At 44.9% G+C, this 20805-nt stretch overlaps 1 protein-coding gene across 1 annotated transcript in view; it reads right to left on the bottom strand.

Annotated features, from left to right (window-relative positions):
- Positions 1-20805, bottom strand: part of PDGFA (platelet derived growth factor subunit A) — a 54367-nt gene that overhangs the window by 32412 nt on the left and 1150 nt on the right. The window contains exon 2 of the mRNA XM_020813996.3: positions 18951-19047. Coding sequence (XP_020669655.1) covers positions 18951-19047 — 97 coding nt within the window. The remainder of the gene's footprint in view (positions 1-18950; positions 19048-20805) is intronic.

The raw sequence follows: 20805 nt of genomic DNA, 5'->3' as shown, positions 1-20805 counted from the left end.
GTGCACTAACGATTCCAAGCATTTTAAACATTTTAGAATATTTTTAAAATAGCGAAAACAGGGCTGTCAAAAAAAACATTAAGCGAAACAGGGGACCTAAAACTGTCATCGTTAAGTGAAGCAAGGTCCCAAACATCGTTATGCGAAAATCCCCCATAGGAAACACTGTTAGGTGAGGCGGCAAAATTTCCAGCAAAGGCCATCGTTATGCGAATTCATCGTTGAGCGAGGCACTCATTAAGCGAGGCACCACTGTATTCATCATAATGAACTGCCCATAGCTCAGATGCTGATGTTCTCCTCTGCCATACAGGCTGGCAACACAAACGTGGCAGTCTGCGGATATCAGAGAAGGCCATCCTAATCCTTAACCTCTACTGACAATAAAGAGAACATGGCTGGCTGAATAGCTCAGTGGTGGAGGTATCTGGTTGCAGAGCTAGATGTAGGGAGTTCAATTCCCCACTGTGCCCCCTTTGAGTACAGCCAGCCTGGGTGGCCTTGGGCCAGCTGCACAGCCCCAGGACGCCCCCAGTGGAAGGGAATGGGAAACCACTTCTGAGTCCTCTCTATCCAGAAAACTCTGCGAAGGGAATTGATCTGACAGGACATAATGACTCTTGTTATTATTATGCACCAGAATTCCCCATCAGAATTCTTGCATTAGCTCCCATCCAGCAAGCCCAGCTGATGGACAGGAATATAGGGGGTTGAGATCCAAAACATCTGGAGAAGGAGTCTGAGAAGACTATTATGCTTGCATCTGTTTAGATGTTGTTGGTTTGCTACTCCCATAAATCCTATGGCAAAGAGCGATGGAAACAGACGTACATCAACATCCAAAGGACAGATGTGGCCCACCCCCTGAGGTTACGTGGGACCTGATGACCGTCTTCAAAGCAATGTAAAAGCAGCCCTACTTTTAAAAAAAAAAGCACACTATTGCACAGTGGTAAAGACGGAAATGTTGAGTACTAAGGCTTAGTTGTTCAATTTATAAATCAGAGTTGTATTTGCAGAGTCATATAAAAGGATAAGGAATGGCCTTACTCCATTTCTCCTTGCCTGCTGTCTTCTTGAAAGCCTTGGCATCCCTCATCAGATTGGAGGCAGCCGGTCTGCCATATTGCTATATTGGTAAGCCACACCTCCTTCGAAACAGACAAGACGGATGCCCGAGAGAAGAGTCCACCATCTCCTAATGCAGCTTCCACCACGGCTGCAAACAAATTGCTCTTCCCAGTGTTTAACCTCCATCTGTATCCCTCTTGATAAAAACCCACAACCTCCGGTCCTATCAAGGAGAGGCGGACAGGCTGTTTGCTTTCTTTTCCTCTGGACAAAAGCATCCGAGGGGGGGGGCAGCCCTGCCCCGATCCCATTGTGTTTTCCATGACCCCACCCTTGGCTTCAAAAAGTCTAGAAATAAGTTCAAGGCAAAAGGATAGTGTGCCAGTGTGCCTTATGCAACTGGGTGGCACGGGGGGGGGGGGGGAGAAAGGAAGGAAGGAAGGAAGGAAGGAAGGAAGGAAGGAAGGAAGGAAAGAAGGAAGGAAGGAAGGAAGGAAGGAAGGAAGGAAGGAAGGAAGGAAAAGAGAGAAAGAGAGAAAGGAAGGAAGGAAGGAAGGAAGGAAGGAAGGAAGGAAGGAAGGAAGGAAGGAAGGAAGGAAGGAAGGAAGGAAGGAAGGAAGGAAGGAAGGAAGGAAGGAAAAGAGAGAAAGAGAGAAAGGAAGGAAGGAAGGAAGGAAGGAAGGAAGGAAGGAAGGAAGGAAGGAAGGAAGGAAGGAAGGAAGGAAAAGAAAGAAAGAAAGAAAGAAAGAAAGAAAGAAAGAAAGAAAGAAAGAAGGAAGGAAGGAAGGAAGGAAGGAAGGAAGGAAGGAAGGAAGGAAGGAAGGAAGGAAGGAAGGAAGGAAGGAAGGAAGGAAGGAAGTCAATTATGCTCTGCGCATTAAGAGAACATATAGTCATCTCCGCCTTTTGCTCTCCTAAACTTTTTCCCCTTTCCCCCTGCTAAACCCATTTGCATGCATATTTTACAAGGCACTCAAATTAGGCCAGCCTACTGTTTGGCGTCTGACTTATATTAACAGCAAAGTTCACACCCGCCTCGCTCTGTAAATAAACCAACCCCTTTCCTTTTACTTTTCTGAAGGATCACACCCAACCAAGCCTGTGGTCATGAAACCCTTGAAAGCTTCAGATGTGCAGTGAGATAAACAGCTGCGGCCCAGGTGCCTTTACAAAAAGAAAAAAAAACATGCCCTCTAGGGTAGAATTCTTCTTTTTTCACCCTCATCACTTTTCTTTCAAAACCGGTTACGGATCTGCCATCCAGAGGCAGACAAGCAGCAGTGATGCCATCTTGACTAGGCTGTAACTAGTGTTCACTCTTTTGGAAGGCACAAAACATTCATTTTAAGGCTGTCTAGCAATGTGGACGTGGTGGCGCTGAGGGATAAACCACAGAAGCCTCTGTGCTGCAGGGTCAGAAGACCAGCCGTTGTGAGATCGAATCCACACGACCGCGGGAGCGCCCGTCGCTTGTCCCAGCTCCTGCCAACCTAGCAGTTTGAAAGCATGTAAATGTGAGTAGATAAATAGGTACCTCGGTGGGAAGGTAACGGCATTCCGTGTCTAGTCACGCTGGCCACGTGACCACGGAAACTGTCTTCAGACAAATGCTGGCTTGGAGATGAGGATGAGCACCACGCCCTATAGTCAGACATGACTGGACTAAATGTCAAGGGGAACCTTTACCTAGCAATGTGGAAAGTTTCTAGCTGATCAATCACCTGCCTTTGGATCTAATATTCTAACTTTATATATCACTAGTATGTTGCCCACCATGATTAAGAACAGGGTTTCTGGATTTTCTGGACTACAAATACCACAATTCTCCATTCCAGGAGTTCTACCTACCTTACAGACCCCTTACAAACGAGAAGCTAGGCCTAGCCAGGCCTCAAGCAAGTCCAAGCCCACCTTTCCCAGGTGAGCCACATTAGGTGTGAGTTGGTCAGGGAGGACTCCCAAAATGGAGAATTACAGGATTTGTAGTCCAAGATATCTGAAGAAGCTCATCTCTAATTGCATATCAGTATTTCTGTTCTAGCCCTCAGAAAGAATGTGGATATATGAGAGCTTATAGGCCAAAATTCCCATAGGGAAAAAAAACATGCCCATAAAGGGCATCACACAACCATTTCCCCCTCATCACATACTCCTTATTATGCAAATGAGTGTACAAGTGGGTATATGACCACTGAGGAAGCTGAAGAGCACAACAGGCAGCTAGCAACACAAGTAAATTTGTTGGTGTAACTGCTTGCATAAGCTCCACAAGATTTGGGCCGTAGGGTTCCAGTTGCCTTATTTGACCCCGGGCCCTTTGATGAATGATCCAGCCCACTTTGTCCACTTCTGACCCCACATAAATAAGCAAAAGACATCAACGAATTATATTGTGTACAATTAATCCAAAATGGTACACCAAAAAAAATATAGACAGTATGCTCGACTCACGAAGAGTCGGACACGACTAAACGACTGAACAAATGCTTTTTGCAAATGACAGGAGTGGCACCAGAGAACAAATAGCTTATGACTAGAGATGAGCACAAATCACTAGTGCTGGTTTGTCAGTTGGCCAAACAGGGGTTGGGCGCTTCTCTGCCCTGCCTCCTCTGGCAGGCATCCAGGTGTTGCCTCCAAGTGGGCAGCTGCTGGAGGAGGTGGAACTGGGAAGCACCAAACACCCATTTGGCCAACCAACGAACTGGTACAAGTCGCCAAAAAGTAGTTCATGCTCATCTTTACTTACAAATTTACAGGCAACAGACAAAATTATTACACAGGTTTGCTTTAAAAAAAAAAGCCCTGGACATAATATTTCGATGTGTGGAGTCCCTTGACGGTTCTCAAGCCTGTAAATGCAACCCCGCAGTTGAAGCTGTTTTGTTATTTGTTATGTTTTCTAAATAACCAAAATATTCCTTATTTCAAAGAAACTACAGTGGTGCTTCGCTTAACGAGCACCCCATTTAACGACGATTTCACATAGCGACGGGGCATTTGCAATCGCTTTCCCGATCGCATAACGATGTTCCCTATAGGGGGAAATCGCTTTGCGAAGATCGGTAAGCTGTTACACTTACCGATTTTCGCATAGTGATGTCAGGGGAAACAGCTAATTGGCAGTTCCAAAATGGCGGCCGGAAAAAGCAGAGACGGATTCCTCGCATACCGGGCAGCTAAAATGGCTGCTGTATGGAAGAATTTCGCTTAAAAGGTAAATTTTATCCCATAGGAATGCATTAAACCTGTTTTAAGGCATTCCTATGGGCTTTTTTGCCCCGTATAGCAACGAATCCGGATAGTGACGCTTTTCCTGGAACAGATTATCGTCGCTATACGGGACATCACTGTACAAGATTCCTGAGAAGACAGGCCACGACAATGCTACATTTTCTGGTCTGGCAAACGTACCAGATGGAAATCCAGATCACTAACAGCAGCCCAGATTCAAGTAGGAAACCAACAATCCGCTGATGCTCTTTGGCTGGGTCCATTTTTCCTTCTCTGTTTTCTTCCATTTCTTTGGTGGCTTTTCTGATCTTCCCTATCTCTGCCTCTCTTGATTATATCACCGTCTTGTCGACTCTCTCCCTGGCAGCCACTGGCTTGGCTGCCTGGATGTCACAGGGGTGGTACTGAGGCAGCCCAGAGCAGGGCTGATGTGTCCAAAGGAAGATTTGGACTCAATTCGGTTGGGGGAAAAAAATTCACCTATCGCCTCTTCATTACAGAAGTTCCCAAAGGGAGAATGTAAACACAGCTCTGCTGAAATATACCAAGTGTCCATTTTTGCCAACAAGCACAACGGTCTTAAGAAAGTCCCTTTCTGTGTGGTTGTGCTCTGCGCTGTCAAGTTGGAACTGACGTACACTGACCCCAATAGGGCTTCTAAGATAAATGATATATTTAAGGAGTGGCTTCACCAGTTGAACTCCCCTAGGGAGCTTCCATGGCTGAGCGGGGATTCGAACTCTGTTCTCCAGAGTCCAAGACTTTTCTAGACTACAGCTGCCCAAATCCCTAGCTAACTTCCACGATAGCTGGGAGCCCAATAAGAAAATGGCCTCCAAAGCTCCACACCAGTTTCTGTTTCCAACTGGTTGCAACGGGCGGAAAAAGAAGATGATCAATTCCAAAGCTTATCAGTGCAAGGGACACGGGACATTGACTGACAAAATAATTTTCCTGTACTAATCAGTACGTCTGGCTTTACCTATTTTGGAAACCCATTCGTTCTACAGATCCAGCAACCATTCTCTCTTCTTCTTCATGCCCAACGTTTTTCCATGCGTGTCTCTTTTCTCTCTCTGCCCTCGTAGTCGCTAGAGTCCCCTATTTCAAATTTTGGGGATACCACCTAGGCCAGTGATTCCCAACCTTGGGTCGCCAGATGTTCTTCGACTACAACTCCCAGAGCTCTTTCTAGCACAACTAACAATGAAGGCTTCTGGGAGTTTTGGTCCAGGGCCATATGGGGACCCAAGGATGGCTACCACTGGCCTAGACAATGGCATTGATCCAGTCAGTACATATAAAAGAACAGGATAGTAATGTTTTGAGCTTCCTTCGAAAGGACAACCCCACCAGCATAATAAACAGGGCTGAACCACTCACGTACACAGTAGCCTGTACAATGAAACCTTACCCTCTGATTATACAATGGTAGCAATAACCGTATTTTTTCATGTATAAGACGCCCCCCTCACTTTTCTAACCCAAAATTAAGAAATCTAAGTGGGGCTTAGCAAGTGGAGGGGAAAGCAGGGATCAAAGCCCTGCAAGATCACTTTGATCCCTGCTCTTCCCTCCACTTATTTTTGTTTTCTACTCAGCCTACTTCCGAGTAGAAGACGACCCTCAATTTTTATTCTAAAGATTTTAGACAAAACTATAGTCTTATACATGGAAAAATACGGTATGCATGTGGTCTCATCTCACATCATTGTACTCATGGGACCTTTCATTCTGTCGAAGCTCAACAGGAGATCAGCCATGGAATTTTCACTCTATATCATCTGTAACATGGTTTCACGTCTCACGGCATCATCATTCAAGCGACTTTTTTTGAAATACAGATTTCAGGTACACATTGTTGTGTTGACATCAGTCTTGCAGGCAACAGGTAAACTACTTACAGTGGGGTCTTGACTTAAGAACGGCTCGAGTTAAGAACATTTTGACTTAAGAACCGCTCTCATAGGAAAATATTGACTTGACTTAAGTACTTAGATTTGAGTTAAGAACTGGGAAAAAACCACGTGGGAGGCAGGGAAAGTGCAAAATTTGAACTTTCAGTTAACTGTTGGCCAGTGAAAAGGCTGCCTGTCTGCTTCCTCACTCCTCCCACCGTTTAGAGAGTGGATTGGGAGACAGTCTTCAGACTGCCTGGTACTGAACTGCCTGGACTGTATTTTCCCTGCCTTCCCTGAACCTTTCTTGACCTAAGAAAAAAAAGAAACAAAATATCCCCCTCTATTGGTCGAAGGCAGAATAGCAGCTTCCCATTAGTTTCTATGGACGGAAAAGAGCAGATACGGATCAAATGGTTTTCAATGCATTCCTATGGGAAATGCAGATTTGACTTGAGAACTTTTTGACTTGAGAACCGCCTTCCAATACAGATTAAGTTCTCAAGTCAAGACCCCACTGTAATTTGTAGCCAGAGGGGAAAGATCTCAGAGGCACAGCTAAAATCAAACTATCCAGTATGTCCACTTGGGGTTCTGGAGGAATCAATTTTGAGATACAACCAATCCAGTCACTGAAGTTGAGAACGCACAAGTATCTGTGCCGGAGACAGTGTTTCTAGCTCTTACTATTTCAGAGTTCTTTGGATTAAAATCAAACAAAATTGATTCTGAAAACATTTCTGATGCACCACAGAGCAAGTGTGAAGAAATGCAGCAACTAGCACGGTAAGGGAAGGTGGGACACCTCTACCGTGAACTAGCAACAAGAGACCACATCTGGGACGAGAGACAACTGCAGCACCATATCGTTAGTGCAAGAAAGTCCATTTAATGTTTCTAATGCAGAGCAGCCCCTAAAAACATACTCAGGGCAGCCCGTAAAAGCAAAAAAACAGAGGACAGCATGAGCGATCACACAACTTGTCCCTATTCCATCGGGAACGGAGATTCAGAGACCGCTCCCTGCCTTCTTTGCAGGTGTCTTGAAGCTATCTCTCCATGATCACCAAAGCTTCCATTGTGTAATGCAGGGATGCTAACAAAATCTGCTTCCAGGACTCAGGAGAGGCTGAAGGTGATAAGAAGTCAGGGACGACACATCATCCTCTGGCAAATTCATGCAAAAAGAAGAGTCGAAGCTGGTTGTTTCACCCCTTTTGACCAGTCCTGTTTGTTCCGGCTGGAAATCAGCTCTTCAGAGTCTCCGACAGATGCCTTGCTGAACACTAGACAATGGACTGACGCTTGCTAGGGCCGGCTCTACTGTTATAGAGACTGAAGTATCTGCCCCAGGCAGACAATCTGGGCTGTCATGAAAGTCCAGGGAGCTGTAAGAGAGCCAGTGAGTTCTCGCTTTATATTTATCGGCAGGAACGGAGAGAAGAGCTTGTGGCACGCTGAACCCCATGTGCCAAAATAACTTCTCTGGCTTTAGATAGTACATATTTTGATTTAAGGCGGGAGGGGCTTTGGCGTCTTTCTTTCAGAAATATCTTGTGGCAGCCGTAGACTGAACGTGGGGTTTTCTATGTGCAGCACATATATCCCACCAAAGAAATATGTTTCATTCCCACAATGATAGAAACTGGGGAACAAAGAAATCAGATCGGAGCTAGATGTTTTACACAAAGCATTCAGGTCTACTTGAACCAACACAGTGTGAAAGCCAAAGCTTCCAGAAAGATTCTAGGCTTCAATCAGGAACCTGAAATTAATCTCAGAACTACAGAGCTGGAAGGGATCCTAGTGATCATCAAGTCCAGCCCCGGTCAAAGATGCACAGTGTAGACTCCAACTGCAGCCAGATGCCAAAATCACTGAGCTATCCAAATTGCCCAAGTTTTTTTAAGACCTAACCCAGAGGGCCGGTGCGGGCTATGCTTTCACCTCCAAACACTGACCTCTCTGACCGAGAGGAATGGGTGCAATTGTTTCTATGAATGGGCATCTGGTCAAACTCTTCAGGATTAGCTAGACCTTCGGTATAAATATCAGGAACTTAGCTTTTATGTCCCAGACTGGCCAAGGGAGTAGAATCTTCTATGTCAGAAATAAAAGGTAAAGGTAAAGGTTCCCCTTGACAATTTTTGTCCAGTCGTGTTCAACTCTAGGGGGCGGTGCTCATCCCCGTTTCCAAGCCATAGAGCCAGCGTTTTGTCCGAAGACAATCTTCCGTGGTCACGTGGCCAGTGCGACATAGACATGGAACGCTGTTACCTTCCCACCGAGGTGGTACCTATTTATCTACTCGCATTTACATGCTTTCGAACCGCTAGGTTGGCGGGAGCTGGGACAAGCGACGGGCGCTCACTCCGTCTCGTGGATTCGATCTTACGACTGCTTGGTCTTCTGACCCTGCAGCACAGGCTTCTGCGATTTAGCCCACAGCGCCACCACGTCCCATGTCAGAAATGTTTAGGCTCAATTACTGCTCTTGAAATTACAGACCCCATAATTCTGAGAGTTTCAATTGACAGACACCTTCCAGAGGCTCTATGTGACGCACCTGGGAGAAAGACCTAATGTTGTGGACCTTCAGACCTAACCAGGCCTAGCTGCACCCAAGATTCCTGTTCCTTCCCCAGCGCTGGCTGGAAGCGCTTTTTCTGAATGTGAAGCTTGGATGGAAATAGGCCTAATTAAGCCTCAAGACCTTGCAATTTAGTCCTTTCTCCCACGTGAGCAACACTTAAGCGTCTATCCGATATACAGTCGTGCCTCGCTTAACGATTGCCTCACTTAACGAGGAAATTGCTATACGATTAGGTTTCTGCAATTGCATTTGCGATCGCAAAACAATGTTTTAAATGGTTTTTTTTTTTTTGTTTAACGATGATCGGTTCCCTGCTTCGGGAACCGATTTTTGCTTTACGATGATCAGCAAACAGCTGATCATCGGGTTTCAAAATGGCGGCTGGCTGAAGAAAATGCCCCCCACTGTTTTATACGACAGATTCCTCGCTTTACAGGCACCAAAAATGACCGCCATATGGAGGATCTTCACTGGATGAGCAGGTATTCAGCCCATTGGAACGCATTGAACAGTTTTCAATGCATTTCAATGGGTTTTTTCGTTTCGTTTGAGGATGTTTTCACTCTACAGCGATTTCGCTGGAACGAATTAACATCGTCAAGCGAGGCACCACTGTATATCTGTCTGGTAGAACTCCAAGAATGGAGAAATATGGCATTTGCAGTAAAAAAAATCCAAAAATCCCACTAAATAAAATATCTGGATTAGAAAACAAACGCACGGATGTGTGTGTTCAGAGAAAGGTGCTCAGTAGCAGACCCGCAGGACATGTGACTCTGTTTTACACATGACAGAATTCTTATAGCAAGGCAGATCTTTCTACAGAAGAATTTCTATAAGTCATTGTAAACCAGTCCTTAGTACAAAGCATTCCCATTTTAAATCCCTGAGAGATTATTATGGTGTGAATGATCATAGGACTCCGTTTAAGCTGTGTGCCGAATTAGAATATTTTGCTACAGTACTTTCTGTTCAAAAAAGAGGCTGAGAGGGGAAAATTCGGTACTAACTCCAAAGCCAACGACTGCTTTTGTTTCTGAAGTAACACCACATGTCTACTCTAAAATGTTATATTTGCACACTGTGCACCAATACAAGAGCATTAACTACTCTCTGGAGATATTCATTGCGGACAAACCTAAAGGAAACACATTCTAAGCATATCATAAATACACTCAGGATTATTGCCCTCTTAGTTAATAACATAATTATTCGGCAAATCTTCAGTGCAGCAGGGAGCGATGTTTACAGCCTGGAATTGGTTTAAAGTCTGAAAGAAACACAAAGAGGTGGTTCACCGATTCATAGCCATCATTCATTGACTTGTGTGGGTCTGCGCACATATGTGTACACACAGGATGGGAAGAAAGCTGCACAACTGAGATTAATTGATAACTAAGCCATTATTTAATTTTCACTTTCAGCTAGCAAACACACTAAGAACTGCTGGGTAGCTTCAGAAGCGACTTTTGTCCCCATTTTTTTAAAAAATGGGGGTGATCTGTCATGGAACAGCCCCAGTGAAGAAGGTAACGGTGACCCAAACCTCATTGCTGGTTGCAAAGGGGACCCCATAACAGTTCAAGAGATTCGGGGGGGGGGATATAGGTCCACTACTGGGCAATATGTTTCCCATTTTGCACACTTGTTCGTTATTTCTGACCTAGCACACACATGTGTATCCAACTTAAAACAACAACAACAACACGGACGACTCACGAAAGAGTGTCATCCTGTGCATGTGGCAATGGACATACGAGGATACGACTTTGGGTGTCACAGATTTCTCCCACTTTAAAATGAGAACAAGTTTCCTGTCTTCCAAACTGTAATACCCAAAATCGGAGGCTGGGACCGCATGTCCTCGCTCATCCCATGATCACTCTAAAACCTGAATCCTGTCGTGCGCACGGGGAAGCGACAGCTCAAACACCACCACAGATGACGTTGTCACCGCCGACGTTTCCAGAGGAAACAGTTCGTCACACTGAGCATCGTCAAGGGGACATACAAGTACACAGGACTGATGTGCGTGTCCATGGCAATGAACTCTGAGCATATTCCAGAAACATTAGAAAGCTGGATTGGCCTTAGTTTTAAGGCGGTGGTTCTCAAATATTTCGGACTCGCAGCTCCCTTGGTTTACCGGCCACTGGCTGCAGCTCCCCTTGCTCGGAGGGGCTGCTGGGGGTCTCTCTGCCACCAGGGACAGGATCTTGCCACACACAGACCCAGCCATCCCTCCTTCTCCCCACTCGGCATGCGCCTTCGCATAGATGGGGGAAAGAGAGGCCGGCAAACAGCCTCCACTTCCTATTTAACCTCGACCTATGAATTGCTCCTCTAAAGCCCTCGTCGCTCTGTGTTCTGTCCTTTGCCCCACGGTGCCCCTGATTGGGTGTGTTGGCACCCTACGGTGCTGCAACAGACCGTTTGGGAACCTCTGGCTTTAAGGAACTGAAGGGTGGAAGCCCAGGGAGCATCAGGGAGGTGTAAGGAGCATCTCGTCTTAGCTGCCTTATCTTGATGGTTGCTCAGTTTCCCACAGACGTCAACATGGAAGGGTCTGCAAGAAGACGTCGTAGTGGGTTCTACCAGCCTATCAGCCATGCCTTCTCTGGGAACTCCCTTCCACCACTACATCTTTTCCATTTTTTTTCTTCCCCTATTCATATCTAACATTCCATGATGACATCCCACAACTCAGCATCCTCCACTCTCACTGTGTGCCGTCAAGTCGGAACTGACTTACAGGGACCCTAATAGGGTTTCCAAAGCAACTGAAATGTTCGAGTGATTTTACCAGCTCCACATCCCCAATGAGTTTTCCATGGCTGAGCAGGGATTCGAACTCATAACCGCCAAGACGTAGTCCATCATTCTGCCCACTTCTGCACATGACACGCTATCAGGACCCTCAAAGTGTGCTACGTCTCCTCCTTGTTTCTTCTGATTTCCATCAGTGATGGGACTGACCACCCAAGTTCATTATTAGAGAGAGTGATAGAGGTCAGGATTCATCTAAATTTTGCATAACTTGCTGTGAAGCACTGAAAAGTTGATGGGGTGCATTTCAGGAGTGTGACCAGGCACTCCACCGACATATGCCCACACCTAGTCAATGAAGCACAGCAAAATATACAGATCTTACATGAACACGAATAAGACTCTGGTCGCAGGCTTCAAGATTGTCTAGAACAGTGGTTCTTAACCTTTGCTACTCGGATGCTTTTGAACTGCAACTCCCAGAAACCCCAGTCAGGACAGCTGGTGGTGAAGGCTTCTGGGAGTTGCAGACGTTCCTGAGTAACCCAAGGTTAAGAACCAGTGGTCTAGAACTCTTGAGCCTAGAGTTGCATATCCCAAGCCTTGAAGATGGAGGAATCAACCAAGCTGATGACATAGACCTCAATTAAAGCCATACAGTGGGGTCTTGACTTAAGAACGGCTTGAGTTAAGAACATTTTGACTTAAGAACCACTCTCATAGGAAAATATTGACTTGACTTAAGTACTTAGATTTGAGTTAAGAACTGAAAAAAAACCACGTGGGAGGCAGGGAAAGTGCAAAATGTGAACTTTCAGTTAACTGTTGGCCAGTGAAAAGGGTGCCTGTCTGCTTCCTCACTCCTCCCAGCGTTTAGAGAGTGGATTGGGAGACAGTCTTCGGACTGCCTGGTACTGTCCTGCCTGGACTGTATTTTCCCTGCCTTCCCTGAACCTTTCTTGACCTAAGAAAAAAAGAAACAAAATATCCCCCTCTAGTGGTCGAAGGCGGAATAGCAGCTTCCCATTAGTTTCTATGGACGGAAAAGAGCAGATACGGATCAAATGGTTTTCAATGCATTCCTATGGGAAATGCAGATTTGACCTGAGAACTTTTTGACTTGAGAACCGCCTTCCAATACGGATTAAGTTCTCAAGTCAAGACCCCACTGTACAACTTGCTTCCTCAAAATGTTTTCTATTCAAAAACCTTCCAAGTTAGCTTGACTTGACAGATGGACTGTATTCCGTACCGAGATCTCAAACTTTTGAGTGGTTTTGGCATCTGGCTGCAGAGCCAGAGGTTCGGGATTTCGATTCCCCCACTGGGCCTCCTTGACAGCGACCGGACTTGATGATCCATAGAGTCCCTTCCAGCCCTAAGATGAACATAATTATTAAGATTATTAAATGCCAACAAGCATTCTGACTGCTTTACAAGACCATATTGTAAGAAAAACATTTACCTTTTTAAAAAAAAAATAGAGGAAGAGAGTGAAGGGGGGATGGTTAAAATGATTCATGGATACTATGGTTTTGGACATTTCTCATTTTGTTTTTACATGGTGCCAGATGATCTGGAGGTGTGGTTTCTAATTTAACAAGACAGCATTATCAACTGTTCCCCCACTAAAACGTAGCATCAAAATATGTGGCAAAGCAAGAGAGAACATCTTTTTCTGATTCAACAAATCCTAGTGAGGGGGAGGGGTTGTTTCATTCCAAAAAAACCCACACATTATTCCCAAATTTGTTTGTATCCGTGTTTCCAAATGAAGAAATATACAGCTCTGTTGATGGTCTTTGGCAGCCCTGGAAAGTATATGGTCAAGAAAGCAGGTATTCCTTCCGTTCCAGTCCAGTTATGGCCACATACACCTGATCCGTTTTGAAAAGTAACTTTTTAAAATGATAACTCACAGATCATCGCACTCATGAACTGCAGAGCTAGATGGGATCCTATAGATCATCAAGTCCAGCCCCTCTCAAGGAGGCCCAATGAGGGAACCGAACTCCCAACCTCTGGCTCCACGGCTAGAAACCTAAAGCAGTGGTTCTTAACCATTGTTACTCGGATGCTTTTGAACTGCAACTCCCAGAAACCCCAGTCAGGACAGCTGGTGGTGAAGGCTTCTGGGAGTTGCAGTCCAAAACTCCTGAGTAACCCAAGGTTAAGAACCAGTGACCTAAAGCAGTGGTTCTTAACCTTTTTGAAAGAAACGCCCCCTTGAGCCATTGAGGAAGTTATCATCGCCCCCCTCCCTGCGGTGATATCTTATTTATTTATTTATTTATTTATTTATTTATTTATTTATTTATTTATTTATGACACTTAAATCCAGTGACCCCTGAAAACAAAATTCAATTCCAAGAAAATGAAATGCCCCCCAAAAGTAACATTTAATGATTTAGTTGCAAGCGAATTTTAAGACTCAAAAAGAAATATAAAAAGGGCATAAAAACAAACCGCTATGCAGGAACTAAAAATTTCAAGACGAAAATTCTGAAACTAAATTAAGATTGGAGGAAAATATATATTCATGCACATTGTAAAAAGGCTGCAGCCATCTTCACAGGTTTGGCTTGCTCCAGCGCCCCCCTACCGCCCCCTTCTGCTCCAGCGCCCCCACGCCGCCCCTTTTCATTCTACCGCCCCCCTGAAAAATGAAATCGCCCCCTGGGGGGCATTATCGCCCACGTTAAGAACCACTGACCTAAAGCACTGAGCTATCCAGCAGTTCTTGGAGGAAATGGAATTCGAAACATAACTTTTTGAAGCTCTAGCTTGTTTATGTGCCTCATTTGCGGAAGCCTGCGGAATCTTCAAAAATCCACACTAAATGGAACAAAACCTAATACTGACAGATTATAATTTTGGGTATATAATCAATTAGATACACGTAACCACATGGAATGTGAAAGAACCACAAACTTACTGGACATTTTAGAGTTGGGGTCTACTCATCTTCATCCTTAAGGGGTGACTACTAATACTATACAGAACTTGATTTGTTTCTTTCAAATTGCAAATTAAAACTGGTCACTTGCATTATAAGCATCCCTTGCTCAAATATATTGTGACGGAAGTCTCTTGAACATGGGACCAGTACCCAAGAAAAAGAATGGAATGTTATTTATGGAATGATCACTCCTAGAATAATTGGGCCAGCACAGCTCCCGAATAATTGTTGGAATTGTTGGAATTCAACAAGAATTGTTTGAATTTAAAAAAAGCAACTTCTCCATGCTCTTAAAAATTGCTTTGGAGCAGGACCCACATTATTGTGCCACTGACAGCAAGGTCTTGCCAGGATGGGTGTCAGAAAGCATGACAATATTGAAGCATCATCCAATTGAGAAGCTCTGGTCAAGACTTTGATCAAACCCAACTGCTATGTTTCTGATGTTATGCCATATTGATGCCATCTTGGGCAGAGTCTGATGCCAACCTGGATGGACTTGCCATTAAAAAAAGAATCATCCTTGGGTTTCCACATTCAGACATGGGACAAGTGCCAGAAGGGAAGCTGATATTGAGTGGCAGCCGCATTCCGCATTCTGTAAGCCAACTAAGAAGAGGGGTGCCCCAAACAAAAAATTGTAACTATGCAACTGGACCTCAGATCAGCACCAAATTTGGCACAGATGTAGCAGAAAGCTAGCTCTTGCTCTGTGCCAAATCTGCTAAAGAACTATCACCTATAAAAAGGGAAAGAAATGAGCACAGTATTTTGAAGTCCTCTAGGACTGTCCATCCGTATCTAGAGGGTGGAGTGGGGAGGACGAACTTGCTAAAGAGAAATCCAACAACATGCAAAATAAGAGCTCTTGTCTCCAACTCCCAAAGGAACAGCTGTCGCAGTAATTTGCATCAAGTTCAGAAGAGGCATCGAAACAACTCGTTGATGGAGGAGACGACAAAACCCGAGGAAAGTCATTGAGAAGGTTAAGCATTTCGTCACAAAAACAACTGTGGCATTGAACACAAGATGCAGCAACAACGGCCATTTTAGATTTTAGGGCAGGACTGGATAATATTGTAGAAAGAAAGGAATAAAAGTGGTTGGGAATATTAGTGGGGCTGTGGGTTTAAGCCCAAACTTTCTTGGAACTATCCATGGTGCTGGATTCTATCCCAGACAGAAGTCCCACACTTTCCAAAACTACCAATAAAGGTCAGAGAGAAAAAAAAATCCAGATTAGATTCACTTTCCCAGCCCTGCTTGTCAAAACAGAGATACACTCTGCTAGTCACCACAGATATTTATTGTTGTGGTTATGTGCCATTACGGCAGACTCAACTTTTGGCAACTCTAAGAGGGCTTTCAATATAAGTGGTTCTATCAGGTTCCACTCCTTCAGACAGGTCTCAGGGCTGAGTGTGGCTTCAAACCCAGGCCCTGAGTCCTAGTCCATCACTCTGGCCATTATACCACACTGGGTATCCAGAACGGATATACGCTGTCAATTTCACTGGGTGCCCACTGGGTTTCTGTGTGGCAGGCTCTGTCCTGTAATGATTAACAGTATCAGACAAGGATAAGGAGACCCATGTTTACGGCCGCCTCCTGAATCAAAAAGCTTCTTGATTGGCTAAGGCGGGACCACTTCCTAAGCCCAACCCACTACAGACGGCACGAGGATTGATGGAGGAAGAACATAACCCATGTATGTCCCCTGCAGATTTTTGGGGGAAGAATGGGATCTGCATAAAAACATGCAAATAAAACCTACAAACCAAATAAAAAGGAACAATAATGTCCTGTAGATCTAACAAAAGCATCTTTCCCTAGGCATTTCCATCACGCTCTGCAGAGCTGTACAAACCTCCATCATCGCCTCCTCCCTTAGCAATCCTGCACCCCAGCCCTTTCAAAAGTCAAAAGTCAAATCTCGCAAGGTACAATGCTGTCCTTCAAGCCCCCTTCTTCTGTACCATTCGTGGTTAAGAAGAGATTTGCAGAGTGCCTTGTGTCTCCTTTAAGAGGCAAGGATGATGATTCCAGAAGAAACCCAAAGCATAAGGAGAATGCCTGTTAAGACATATGCAGTACTTTTATAGTTCAAGTTCAGCTTTCAAAGCCCCCCCCCCCCGCTCCTGGATCCTTCTTCAAAAAGAAATCCAAAAAAATAAGCGTAACTATGCAGTCTTTGTTTAAACAAAGCTGCTCCACTATCCACTGCGAACCACACAAGTAACAACTTGCCAGATTCTTGGCTCGGGTTATAAGATGAGCACAGACTTCCTTGGCTTAATAATAATAATAATAAAAGTTCTCCCTGCTTCCACATTCTTGCAGAATAAACGGAGTAATCACTCGTAGCACAAGGCATCATTACGAATCTGCTTGGATTCAAAGCTGACAACTGTATGAGATCAAATATAATAACAGGATTGGTCTATTGCAGTGCAGAAATATTAGTAAACTGCACGTCGTCCTAATGATGCAGAAAATAACCTTGGGCTATTCCCCCCCCCCTTTAAATAAGTGAATGTTGATTGTTTGAAAGCTCAACAAGAAAAGCCTTCTGGTTAAAGTGGAAAGGAAAGAGTTTATTTTTCTTTCACTTAAAAAAAAAACACAACTCAACCACCATCTTGTAGAGACATGACTTCATTCATAAACACCATGTGGAATATTTGTAATAAAATGACCCCAGGGGCAGTGGATCTTAAAGATTAACAGCAGGGTGGCATAAATTACAGGCCAAACGATGGGAATTTTTACTGGTTAAGAGAAATTTCTTTGGAAATAAAAAAAAGATACAAATATGACCAAACTATAATGTCACATCCAGAAACAAGAATGGATTTCTAAGAAGCGATCTGGAGGCTTAAAATAGGGTATTTTGTAGCCCACAGGCTTGGAAGGATAGGAGGATATCTGGAACCTGCATCTATTTTGTGAAGCGGTTAGATTTTGAAATACGGATACTCTCTTACAAAAAGCAGCCAGCCAGAAATCCAATATCCAAACATCTCAGTTTTGTATTCACAAAACACCACAGAGAGAGGGGGGGAAAAATATCTCCATCAATGTTTGGCTGCGATCTCTGAAATTCAACAGGGAAAACATGCACAATCATCGCTTGATGGTCACGACACCAAGCAACCAACGTTGCACCTGTGAAACTGGTCATCCCGGAGAGAAAACGGCAACCCAAATTTCCACGTCAGTTCTACGCAAGGACAATACTCTTCAGCTGAACCCAAAGGCAGGAGATTTAGCACACTAGTCTCTGCTGCGGACAGAGCAAGCTTGTATATGTATACTCAAAAGCAAGTCCTAGTGAGTTCGACAACACTTACACCCATGTAAAGAACCTCTAGGATAACAACCTGACTTCTCATCAGGAAGACCAAACGACAGCATGTGTGGAGCAGCACTAAGATTAACCGATCAGAAGCAGGCAACGGCTTAGCCCCCAGATAAAAGGTCTTCCTGAAATCCTGAGTTCAAATTCAAACATCTCCAGACATCCTCAGTGGCCTTGAGTCTCTGCCTCAGTTCTCTGCCCATAAAATGGGGATATCAATGGAATTGCTCCTCCTCATGACTCTGAACCCCAACGGCGAGTATAAACCACGTCTCTTCTACATCCAAATGAAGAATTCAAAGTCATGTTATGCAGTGATTCGGTTACTGAGAGCCAAAACAGAAGCGTCACACGTAAAAATTGATCAAATACTGTGCAGTTCTCACGTTTCGCACTCGGCTCTATCTCTTAAAACAAGAATCCATCCAGGCACTGGATGGCAAGCCCAATGAAGATTATTTGGTGGACATTTCAGAAGCACTCCCATGCTTGGTCTGATCCAGCACATAGAGCCGTCACCTGACCGTTTGATAGAGCCTCCAGGTTCAGAGGCAGTGTATAGTACTGAATTCCAACAGCCGGAGGGACCAGGCTTGAACTGATCGACTGCTGGTGGGACACCAAGTACCCAGGACGAATGCTCACTCGTCCTGACCCCATTCCAACCCTTACACCCCGGGTGCCGTTTCAAAGCACAGCCATAAGAACACAGGCCTTACGGGAATGCCCAAGGCTCTGTCACGTTAGGCTCGGGGTTCAGAGGCCGAAATGTTCTCAGTCGCTCAGAAAAATGCCTCGCTCAGCCGCCCGCGCCCTGCAAGCTGACCTCCGGGCTATGCGGCCGCCATGCGACCCATAGCAGATGAGGAGTGGATTGAAACGCCTGCAGCCTCGATGCCGTTCTGAAAACTGACTTCTGCCAAGCTCCTGGCCTTCCCCACACCCCGTGCTTTAAAAATAACTCGCCACTCCCTAAAGCAGAAGTCTTTCCTTTTTTTGCATCTGCCGTCCTCCTCCTCATCATCACCAAGGTTTTTTTTCCGAAAGTAGAAAAGCATGGCAATAATTTACCTACGGAGTCAATCTCCAGGAGGCGCTGGAGGTCCCGAATGCTGTGGATTTCACTGTGAGCCAGTCTTTCGATCACCTCTTGAGGGATTTCGGCTTCCTTGTTTTCCAAGAAAAGAGACAGAGAAGAGACAGAACCGGGTCAGTCACCTTCCATGCAAAGCCACCTTTTCAGTCTGCTGCATCGCTGGCAAAAGCTTGGCACGGAGGCTTGCCCATCCGTCTCTCCCTCTTCCACCCCAAACTGGGGGGGGGGGGACCCCAAATCCCACCCCTCCAAAAAAAAAAAACCCTCAATGTGGCATCCAACTATGTAACAGACCATACAAATCCTTGTAAAGTTGCCTCTGCATGCTGGCAGGTTCCCCCCTTGTCAAGGAAACACCAAAGGCCAACCACCCTCTTCCTCGTAGGGAGAGTGTTTCTAAGGAAATGTGGGTGGGCTGGATGCATGTGTCCCCCCCCCACAATTATCTTCCTTCCTCCATTTCTAAGATGTTCTGAAAGTACAATGGGAAAAGGGGGGTGGGGAGCAGGAGAGAAATATACTGTTTTAAAGGCATATTGTCTGTGATTTGGGCAGATCCTGCCTATGGAGTAAATAGTATTTAAAAAGAAAAAAGAAAACCTGCTCAGTTGGCCTTCCATGCACATTTACTCAGGAGTAAAGCTCATGCCACATAGATGGGGCTGACTTCCGAGGAAGCCGGTTTAAAACTGGGCTGTATTGAGAAGACTGTTGCTGGGTCCCTGTGCTTTTTTTGTTGTTGTTGTTTTAAAAGAGAGAGAGAGAGAGTAAAACTAAAAAAAATTGAAACCAGCAGCAGGAAACAAGACCCAGTGGACATGGGCCAGCCCAACTGGGATCCTGTAAGGGTGCTGAGCCCAGTCGGTCCTCCCCTGGACTCAGAACAGCTCTGTCATGGTAGGATTTGTATGCTGTAAACCGCCCCCCAACGAGGGGCCTTCGGCAGATGGGCAGGAGAGAAAGAGGCAAATAAATAAATAAATAAATAAATAAATAAATAAATAAATAAATAAATAAATAAATGTGAGTGTGTGAGAGAGGGGGGAACACACACAGGGTCACATGCTATTTCCACGTAATAAATAATTTCTAAGTAAAGGCAGGTTCCTCCGAGCAAATCTTTACAGCAGCAGGAAAACTTCAAAGTTGGAGGCTCTTAGGGTGTCCACGTACGAGTGAACTTCCCCGTGTGGTCTCCCTTGGCCCCACATCTCCCAGATCTGTCTTGGGGGGGAAGGGAGGACAGGTATGGGTTCTAGTGGCAAAGCCCCACGACCAAGCCCACCTTAGCAGGTCTTCCATGCCGGAAACCTGCAGGAGAAGCTTGCATGCCAGCTTCCAACAGAAGATCCTGTGCCCACAAACCATGCAATCTCTAAAATAATAATAATAATAACAACTACAGTACTACAACCAAATTCCAAGGGGTCACTGAATTCTCAAGACACCCCCCCCCAAACAGGAAATGGACACCTGTAATAATCCTCAGGTTTTGGAAAGGTGGAGAGAAGGAATAAGACAGGAGAGGAATTCACCCTCTGTTTGATCTGGCCACTTCTAGGGGGGCCTGCCCTCTCCATGCTCACCCACCGACCCACCCACCCACTCCAAAAAAAGGCTATGATCCTGCACAAGCAGATTTTACTCCGGAGGAGCAACTGGCAACGTTGCTGAGTCAACGTGCCTGGTTCTAGTAGGGGAAAGGCAGAGGGAAAGAGTATTATTATTATTATTATTATTATTATTATTATTATTATTATTATTATTATTATTATTATTATTATTATTATTATTATTATTATTATTATTATGATGTGGAAAATTGGAGCG

This window comes from Pogona vitticeps, chromosome 13, assembly GCF_051106095.1.
Source record: "Pogona vitticeps strain Pit_001003342236 chromosome 13, PviZW2.1, whole genome shotgun sequence".
Classification (NCBI taxonomy): domain Eukaryota; kingdom Metazoa; phylum Chordata; class Lepidosauria; order Squamata; family Agamidae; genus Pogona; species Pogona vitticeps.
This window is presented reverse-complemented; position numbering and strand designations above follow the sequence as displayed.